At 74.5% G+C, this 10,000-nt stretch overlaps 1 protein-coding gene across 1 annotated transcript in view; it reads left to right on the top strand.

Annotated features, from left to right (window-relative positions):
• Positions 1-1,952, top strand: part of LOC126086337 (collagen alpha-1(I) chain-like) — a 4,061-nt gene extending 2,109 nt beyond the window's left edge. The window contains exons 5-8 of the mRNA XM_049902492.1: positions 72-263; positions 542-628; positions 732-1,357; positions 1,414-1,952. Coding sequence (XP_049758449.1) covers positions 72-263; positions 542-628; positions 732-1,357; positions 1,414-1,952 — 1,444 coding nt within the window. The remainder of the gene's footprint in view (positions 1-71; positions 264-541; positions 629-731; positions 1,358-1,413) is intronic.
• The last annotated feature ends 8,048 nt before the right edge of the window (positions 1,953-10,000 follow it).

Raw genomic sequence — 10,000 nt, 5'->3', positions numbered from 1 at the left:
TACGCGCCGCGCACACCCGAGGCTTGCCTGGGCACCTAAGGCCCAACACACCCCCCGGTCTCCCTCTGTAGAGGGGTCCGCGCTCTAGGGCGGCCCGCGGGGGGGGAGGAGGTACGACAGAGCCTAACAACGGACCGCCGGGGCCCAGCCGCGGCTACGCAGCCTGGGCCCCCACCTCGCAAGGGCGACTTCCCTCGGCACCGGCGGAAGCAACACGCGGGCCCTCCCCTCCTTCCGCTCTCGCTTGCCTCACGCGGGTCTCGGCAAGCACCGGGGCGGGCACGCACGCGCGCACCCCTCTCTCACCCGCCTTCTCGGGACCAGGCACGGCACCCTCCCGCGAGGCGTGCATGCTCTAAAGGTCTTACCCCGCTCGACCCCCCTCTTTTTTTTTTTTTTTTTCCTCCACATCCTTTCTCTCCCTCTCGGCCGCACTCCTCTTTTTTGTTTCTCTCGGCTCGAGGGGCGCACGCCCACACGCGTGAGCGGTGACCGGAAGGGTGGGCTGGGAACGGGGAACGGCACCGCCACCCGGCCTCAGGCACCTGAGGGACGGCCTGGAGCGTTCCAGGGGCACCGCCAAAGGGCCACTCGAGGCGCACCGGCACCACCTGGGTGGGGCACGCGGGTGCGTCGGACCGGAGGGCCCCCCCGCCGCGGGGGGCGGGGGAGGGCCCGACGCGAGGCAGAACACCAGGGCCACGAGCAGAGGCGGTCCTGCTCGGTCTCAGGACCCCGCCACCGCCGACGCTGGCCGCGAGGCCGCGAACGAGGGCAGATGAGCGAGGTCGGGCCGGATTCCGTGCCCCTGCCCCTCTGCGCACCACCGGCGGGCGGGGAGGAGGAGCGAGGGGCCCGCGCGCTGAGCGAGAAGAGCGGTCCCATTCGCCACGAATGTCCGTCCCTCGTCTTGGCGCGGCTCGGACCCGGCCCGGGAGAGCACGACAACACCACATCGATCGGGTCAGCGCAGGCACAAGCGAGGAGAAGAAGACCCCCCGCCAGGGCTGCCAGGAGGCGGGCGAGGACAGCCCCGGAGAGGACCCGCTTTCTGCCTCGCCCGCCCCGCCCGGGCTGCGGAAAGGTGGCCGCGAGGACCCCGCACACGGAGAACGCCTGACACGCGAGGCACGTGGGCCTGGGGGAGGGGGAGCGGGGCACACTCTGGCGAGCACCGCGGCCACCGCGGGTGCCTGCGACAAGGGGCACGCGGGTCAGAGGGCCCGCGGCGCCCGTGCCACGCCGCCCTCGGGCACTGGAGACCGGGGGGAGGCACCGCGGCTGGACACCTGGACGCGCGAGAGCCGGCGCACGGGCCCCAGGCGGGCGGCTCAAGCGGGGAGGAGCGGGGGAGGGCGTGGGCCGTCGGTGGACCAGCGTCTACGGACCCGTCCAGGTTTCCCATCTGCTCAGCGGGAGTCACCCAGCGAGGAGAGCGTGTCAGCACCAATCTGGTGGCCCAAATCGTCCGTTTTGGGCGAGAGAAAAGCCACGCCCCGCGGCGGGAGGGGCCCGCTCCCCACGGCGAGCCCCCGGAACTGCGGCCCGGCCATTGGTCCGTAGCGCGACCCCATGGCCCCCAGCGCCCCGCCCCCCCCCGGAGCTCCCGGGATCCTCTGGTCGACCCGCGGGACGGGGTGACGGAGCTGGCCGGGGCCGCGCGGGCGCTCAGAGCCAGCCGCCTGCGCTGCGGCCAACGCGGGCCGGTCGGGGAACCCTCGGAGGGGGGACTTGGAAAAAATTCTCGGGCGGCGGGGCCCCTCCGAAGGTCCGGGCCCCGCGCGAGTCCGTGGCCGGGCCGGGGCGGGCCGGGGGCGGCAACCTCGGCCCGGGGACCCCCGGAGCGGGACTTTGAAAAAATTCTCCGACGGTCCGGACCCCACGCGGGACCGCGCCCGGGCCCGGGGCGCCCTCCGCGGGCCACCCCGGACCTACGCCGGAGGCCCCGGTGACGACCGGGCCGCGCGAAGGAAGGCGCGCGAACGGCCGGGGCGTGCCTTGTCCCGTTCTTCTGCCTGCGCCGTCTCGGTGCGGCCCGGTTCGGTCCAGCGCCGTCTAAAACACGGCACCCGGGAGCGCGGCGGCGGCGGCGGCGGCGGCGGCGGCGGCGGCGGCGGCGGCGGCGGCGGCGGCGGCGGCGGCGGCGGCGGCGGCGGCGGCGGCGGCCGCCTCGGCCACATGAAGCTGCGGGCCCAATTCCGGAACGTGGCTCTGGCGCCGGCGCCCCACCGTGGCCGGGACGATCCCGCCGACGCCGCCGGCGTCCCGAGACGTCGCCTCGGCCAGCGCGGCCACAGCGCCTCCCATGTCGCCGGCGCCGGAGCTCCGGAGGAAAACGATGTCAAAGCGGCCGCCAGGTGGCGGCCGACAACCGGCGCGGGCGACAGCGGGACGGATCCGGATCGGCGGCCGGCGAGGGCGCGTCGCCGGGCGGCCGGACACCCGGTCCCGTCCCGGCTCCCCCCCCGCCCCCCTCCCCCGCCTCCCAGCGCCGCCGCCGAACACGTTTCTCGGCGCGGGGCGGCCGGAAGGCGTTGGGGCCGGCCACGGCGCGCGGTCGGTTGGGCCAAGGGGATCCACCCGGCCGGGCCCTTTCCCGCCTCGGCCAGGACGATCCTGCCGACGCCGCCGCCGGCGTCCGGGAACGTCGCCTCGGCCAGCGCGGCCACATCGCCTCCCGCGCGTGTCGCCGGCGCCGGAGCTCCGGGGGAAGACGATATCAAAGCGGCCGCCAGGTGGCGGCCGACAACCGGCGCGGAGTGCAGCGGGACGGATCCGGATCGGCGGCCGGCGAGGGCGCGTCGCCGGGCGGCCGGACGCCCGGCCCCGTCCCGGCTCCCCCCCAGGCCCCCTCCCCCGCCTCCCAGCGCCGCCGCCGAACACGTTTCTCGGCGCGGGGCGGCCGGAAGACGGTGGGGCCGGCCACAGCGCGGGGTCGGTTGGGCCAAGGGGATCCGCCCGGCCGGGCCCTCCTCAGGTTCCGGAGGTGTGAGCAGGCTGTGCGGCTGGCTGCTTCTCCCTGACGGAACAGCAGTGGAAGGAACGACGGTACCAGCCCACTGCAGCAGCCGCTCTGGGAATGGTGCCTGAGGGCTCCCCGCGGGGCAGGGCCGGTAAACCCTCTCTGCCCCTGAAAGGTCTCTTCCTGCCGCTGCCCCTCAGTGCGTCGTCTAAGCCCGCCTTGGACGGTCAGGACTCCCCGCTCGTCGCAGACATACTCGTTCGCTTGTGTTTCCGGGTCTTTGTCGTCAAGAGAGCTAGGCGGAAGCGTCAGCCTATTCCACCACCTTGGCCCCATCTCCCAAAGTTCCGATCCAAGGGGGTCCGGCCCAGCCGGGCCATTTCACCCCTCAGCCAGGAAGATCCCGTCTACCCCGCTGGAGCCCTGGAGCACCATGCCGGCCAGCCGGCGTGTCCCACTCGGGGGGGGCCCTGGGAGGGAGGGAGGGAGGGAGGGAGGGAGGGAGGGAGGGAGGGAGGGAGGACCCCGGGAGGACCCCGGGAGGACCCCGGGAGGACCCCGAGAGGACGCCGGGAGCCAGGCCGGACTCGAGGAGACGGAGCGAAGGCCCCGGGCCGCCGTGGCCAGCGCGCGCCCGCCGGGACCGCTTCCCATCCCGTCGGCGCCGCAGAGCTCCGGAGGGGGACGGTATCGAAGCGGCCGCCGGGTGACGGCCGACGACCGGAGCGAAGGGCGGCGGGGGGTGGAACCGGGTCCACCTGGGCCCCGGCCGGGGCTCGAGGGTGGCAGAGGGGACAGACTCCCCCGGGCCGCCGGGGAAACCTCTCGGGAGCGTCATGGGGCGCGCGCGCGCGCGCGCTCGCCCCCGAAAGGGCCGAACGGGGGGGGGGCGCCCGAGGGGATGAGCGTCCACCGGGGGCGGGAGGGAGAAGAGAGCACGTCCCAAGCGTCGGACGGGCAGGTGTTCTCCGATCCGTATGCTTTGGACGGACGCGACAAACGGGACGGGATGAGACCGCCAGTCCCCGAAGTTTTCCTCCTCGTTCTTTGAGTGCCCGCGTGGCGCAGCAGGCAGACCGGGAGACGTTTTCCGCCGTCGTCCCTGTCGCCGAGCCAACGGTACGCGTGAGGCGGGTTGAACGGGCAAATTGCGTCGGGAGGGAGGGAGGGAGGGAGGGAGGGAGGGAGGGAGGGAGGGAGGGAGGGAGGGAGGGAGGGAGGGAGGGAGGGAGGGAGGGAGGGAGGGAGCCGTGCGTTTGCCGGCATCCGCGTCGCAAAAGAAAACCACGGCCGCCACCGAGAGCGTTCTTCCTCATCGCTTTCCATCCTCCCGCGACGCGGGCGGGCAAACGGGGGGCGGGGGGGAGGCCGGGAACGCCTTCCCAGAGCCGGTACGGACCGGCTCTGGGCCCCCCGGTCCGACTGGGGAGACATCTCACCGAGGGAGGCCCTCGAGGCTCTCGGGAGCGAGGCCGGACTTAGTGAGGTCCAGCGGAGGCGCGGCGGGCCAGCCGCGAACGCCCGCCCAGAGGCCCTCGGGCGGCTCGGCCCGAGGGAGCGCTCTCCGGGCTCGCGGGCGGACTCGGGAAGGTGGCGTCTCCGGGGCGGGGGGGGGGAGAGGGGTGAGTCGGCGTCTCGAGCATCGAGAGATCTCCGGCGGCTCCCGAATGCGGGCGGGCGGGCGGGCGGGCGGGCGTGTGTGCGTGAGTCGTGGGGGTGGGGGGTGGAGTGCCGGAGGGGGGTTGGGGGTGGGGGGCCGAGAGCGGGGCGGTGGGGGGGTCGGAGGGTGGGGGCGGTGGGGGGGTCGGAGGGTGGGGGCGGTGGGGGACCACGCGCCTCGGGCCCGGGGGGTGGGGTGCTGAGGTGGGCGGGGAGTTGGCAAACGTTCCGGGTGCCCTGGTGCGTGTGCGCGCGTGCCTGCGCGCGTGCGTGCGTCCGTTCGCGCGCGCGTCCCGGTGCGCGTGCCTGTGCGCGCGCGCGTCTGTGCGGGGGCGCGTCTTTGCGGGGGCGTGTGCGCGCGTGTCCGGGCGTGTGTGCCTGCGTGTGCGCGCGTGACTGCGTGCGTGCGCGTGCGCATCTGCGGGCGTGCCCGTGTGCGTGTCTGCCTGCGTCTGTGGGGGCGCGAGTGCGCGTCCGTGCGGGCGTGAGTGCGCGTCCGCGCGCGTGCGCCCGCGCGTGGGCGCGCCTGTGCGCGCGCGCCTGTGTCTGCGCACGTGAGCGCGGGTCTGTGCGTGCGTCTGTGTGTGCGTCTGTGCGTGTCTGTGTGGGTTTGAGTGCGCGTCTGCGCGTGCGTGCGCGCGCGTCTGTGCGCGTCTGCGCGTGAGCGCGTGTCTGAGCGTGTGCGCCTGTGCTCGCGCCCGCGCGCGCCTGTGCCTGCGGGAGCGCGCGCGCGCGCGCGCCCAGGCGGACGGGCAGCCCCCCGTCGTCGCCCTCGGTCCGCCGAACAGGCGCCCCCTTGGCCGGATGGAGAGGCTTTTCTCCGAGCCCACGAGGGGAATCGCAACGGGAACCGTAAGGCCGCACGCCGGCGGCGCTAGCGCCGCCTGCCGACGAGGGCCGCCGCCGCCGATCGCCCCCCCGGCCCGACCCCCAGCCCCCCAACTCGGCCCGCGGTGAGGGCCGGGGCCGTATTCGGCTGGAGGGGGGGGGACGGTAAGGCCGAGGGCAGCGTCGCCGTTCCCGCGTTGCACACGTCGCCGTGCCGCGAGCGTCTCCCGGGAAGCCAGAGGAGCGAGGTGTGTGAAGCCCGTGCCGCGCGCGCGGACCCGACCGGGGTGTTCCGGGACGACCGACCGACCGGCCGACCGGCCGACCGGCCGACCGGCCGACCGGCCGACCGGCCGACCGGCCGACCGTCGTCGTGGAAAGCTCACGGCGGACTGGACATCTGACGGGTCCCTCCCTGTCCGAGCCGACCTCCCGAGGTACGTAGGAGGGGAAGGGTACGGTAGGCTGGTTCGGCTGGAAGCCATCCCACCCCCGGGAGGCGTCGATCGACGGGAAGGCGGGACCGGGGGGGGGGGGGGGGGGGGGGGGGGGGGGGGGGGGGGGGGGGGGGGGGGGGGGGGGGGGGGGGGGGACGGGAAGGCGGGACCGGGAAGGCACCGGTTTCCAATCGGACGATGGCTGAACCTTGGGCGACGGGTACGCGGACTCCTCCGTCTTCGCCCGAGTTCGCGACTCTCTGCGGGGGGGGACTTTCCGGGAAGCGGGTGACGGGCGCGCGTGCCGTCGTCCCGTGAAGGCGCGCTACTACCAAGAGGCTCCGAACGCGGGCCGTCCTCGGGGGGCGGTTTATTTTTTCTCAGTCGGGGGGGACCCCCGCCACAGGGAGAGAAACACCCGAGTTGGAACGGTGCTCGGGTGGGGAGTAGGGCGTGGCGGTGAAGACTGACGTTCGTCATCGTCGTCGTTTCCGTTTAGAGAGCTGACTGCGGCGCCGCTGCCGTCGCGTGCCGTCGAGCGGCTCGGGACTCGGAGCGGCCCTAGGGGAGAGAGTCGAGCCGCCCCACGGGCTTCCCAAGGAGGAGCCGGCGGATCCGAACCGCCGACGATCTCGGTCGGCAGCCGAGCTCCGAGCCGCCGCCGCCGCGCCGCCGGGGCTCCGTCTTTGCACTCGGTCTCCGGTACGCGGCGAGTTGGTTTCGCCCGAGGGGCGGAACGGCTCTCGAAGAGGAAAACCCGGTTTCAGAAAAGGAAGGAGACAGGCAGAGGGAGGGGGAGGGGGAGGGGGAGGGGGTGGGCGGGAGGGGTGGGGGAGGGGAGGGGGATGGGGGCAGGGGAGGCGAGGGGGAGGGGAGGGGGAGGGGTGGGGGAGGGGAGGCGGTGGGGGGAGGGACGGGGAGGGGGAGGGGGAGGGGAGGGGAGACGAGGGGAGGGGAGACGAGGGGAGGGGGACGGGGGATGGGGGAGGGACGGGAGGGGGCGGGGAGGGGAGGGGGACGGGGAGGGGAGGGGAGGGGGACGGGGAGGGGGAGGGGATTGGAGGGGAGGGGGAGACAGGCGTACCTGGACGCCGAGCCAGCCCGGTGACGGCGTTAGGTAGAAGAAGGACGGTAGGCGCCTACGCGCTCACGCCCGTGGCTGCAGATACGGACACGCAGGCGCGTGCACGCGCCCGTGCGCGGGCGGGCGGGTGCGTCCGCACGCGCGTACTCGTACGCGTGTGCCTGCCCGTGCGTACCCGCGCGGATACGCGCGCGTACGCCTAGGGGTGTGCACGCGCGGGCGCCCGCCTCTACGTACATGCCCGAGGGCGCGCGCGCGCGCGCGCCTGCACGCGCCTGCACCTTCACACGGGCACCTGCGCGCGGACCTGCCCGCGCCCCCGCCTCTGCGTGGGATCGGCGAGAGCCGAAAGCGGTACCGCCGCCGCCGCGTTTTGAAGATCCTTTGGCTCACGCGCCCCCCCCACCCCCTTCCGGCCACCTTCGGGGGGAAAGCCCAACTTCACGGACGGGCGGAGCGGATAGCCCTTCAGCTGCGCCTCCCTGAAATAGAACGGGAGGAGTCACGAGAGCCTTAGGAAACGGAGCGAGGCGACGAGAGGGTGCGTCGAAAGGCGGGCGTCGAGAACTCCGGCCACAGGCGTTTTCCTTCCGTAGGGTGTAGAAAGCACCCCGCCGCACGCACCCGGCGTTAGGGAGCTGTCTCGAGGGCCGCGGTTTCTACTCCGCCGACCCCTTTCAGTTGAGACGGGACGCCTCCGAGCGTGTGTGTGCGCGCGACCCGAAGGCGGTCGTCGAGGGACGACGGCACCCTCGGTCCGCCGAACCCCCGCGCCCTCGGACGGACGGATGGAGAAGCTCTCCTCGACGTCACGGAGGCGGTCCCGACTGAAACCGGAGGGGCACGTGCGCGCTAGGCCCGCCGCCGCCGAGGACCGCTGGCGCCACCCCCCCCCCACGGCCCACCACGCACCCCCAACCCCACCCAGCCTGCGCCCTTGCCGTGGGCCCCACGCTGGCGATATCCGGATCCAGTCCGACGTGGCCGCCGGGTGCCACCCGCCAGGCGGGGAAGAGGTTTGGAGGCGGCGGAGGCGGTGGGGGCGGCGGGGGGCGGCGGGGGTGTGGGCGGTGGGGGGCGGAGGAGGAGGAGGAGGAGGAGGAGGAGGAGGAGGACGGACGGACGGACGGACGGACGGACGGAAGGACGGGAACGCGCCCGCGCGCGCGTGCGCCCGCACCGCAGAGTGCCCTCCGGAGACACGGACGGGCCCACGGAGCACACGGAAACACGGAGATGGACGCGAGGGGGCGCGCGCGCGCGCGCAGCAGACACAACCCCGGGACGCCCGGGAGACACAGAGGTAGGCGCGGGCAGGCAGAACACGCGGGAACGCGGACGCGCGGCACCCACGGGCACGGTCCGCGCGCGCACGCGCACGGGGGCCCGGACGCACGGCGACTCGCACGGACGGCGCGGCCGAAACACGGGCGGGTAGGCCTCGGGGGCACACGCCCGCGGACCCCCCCAACAAAAGCCCGCCCGCGGCCAACCCCCGCCGCCCCCCCCGAAGCGGGACGCCCACCCGCACGGACGGACGGAGGGGCGCGACGGGGCGGACGGCCGCGCCGCAGCGCTCCGGAGGACACGGCGCCCCCGCCACACACGCGCGACGCGATACACGCGTCGCGCGCGAGACGGGGGCACGGGCACGAGGTACGTACGCCCGACCGCGCGACTCGCGCGCCCGCCGGCTGCGCGCCCGCGCGGCATCCCGAAGAGGGCGCGCCGCACTCGGACGGACGGGGGCGCGCGCGCGCGCACCGGGGAGGCCACGCGCGCACCCGCGCGGACACGTACGCGCACGCAGCGGCGGCGGCGGCGGCGCCCTCCGGCGACACGGACGCACGCCCGGGGCACGCGGAAACGCGGAGACGCACGCGCACAGCAGACGCACGCACGGGACGCTCGGGAGACGCGGAGGTAGACGCGGGCAGGCGGAACACGCGGGAACGCGCGTCACCCCCGCGCACACGATACACGGAGCGGGCGGGCACGCTCCACTAGGCGCGCGCGCGCGCGGCCTGCACTTGACGCTCGGGGACGCGGGCGCGGACGGGGCCCCGTACACGCGGCACCCACGGGCAGGCGGCACGCGGGCTCGGACGCACGCCCGGCGACGCGCGCGGACGGACAGACGGCGCACCGGAACCGCGGGCGGGAGACGCGAACGAACGGGCGCCTCCCGCGCCGCGCGGGGGGGACGCCCCCGCGGAAGGCGCGGCACGGCCACACGCCCGCGGCGCCCCCGCGCGCCCGCCGTCCCCCCAAAGCGGGACGCGCTCGAGACGGCGCACGCGCACGGACGGTGACCGCGACGCACCCGCGTCCGCCCGCCCGCACGCACGCACGCACGCACGCGACCCCGGAGGACGCGTCGCACGCGAGACACGGGGGCGCGCGCCCGAACTACGTAGGGTCGACCGCACGACTCGCGCGCCCGCCGGCCACGCGCCCGCGCGGTATCCCGAAGCGGGCCCGCTACGCTCGGACGCAGAGGCAGAGGCAGAGAGAGACAGAGACAGAGGCAGAGACAGAGACACAGAGGCAGAGACAGACAGGCAGAGACAGAGGCAGAGACAGACAGAGAGGCAGAGACAGAGACAGAGGCAGAGACAGAGACAGAGGCGGAGACAGAGACAGAGAGGCAGAGACAGAGGCAGAGGCAGAGACAGAGGCGGAGGCAGAGGCAGAGACAGGCAGAGGCGGAGGCGGAGACAGAGGCAGAGACAGAGAGGCAGAGACAGAGGCAGAGACAGAGACAGAGAGGCAGAGACAGAGGCAGAGGCAGAGACAGAGACAGGCAGAGACAGAAGCAGAGGCAGAGACAGGCAGAGACAGAGGCGGAGACAGAGACAGAGAGGCAGAGACAGAGGCAGAGGCAGAGACAGAGGCGGAGGCAGAGGCAGAGACAGGCAGAGACAGAAGCAGAGACAGAGGCGGAGACAGAGGCGGAGGCAGAGACGGAGGCAGAGACAGAGGCAGAGGCAGAGACACAGAGACAGACACAGACAGGCAGAGACAGAGACA

The sequence above is a fragment of the Elephas maximus genome, chromosome 11, assembly GCF_024166365.1.
Source record: "Elephas maximus indicus isolate mEleMax1 chromosome 11, mEleMax1 primary haplotype, whole genome shotgun sequence".
NCBI lineage: Eukaryota > Metazoa > Chordata > Mammalia > Proboscidea > Elephantidae > Elephas > Elephas maximus.
Note: the sequence above shows the minus strand (reverse complement) of the source record. Positions and strands in the feature narration are given on the sequence as shown.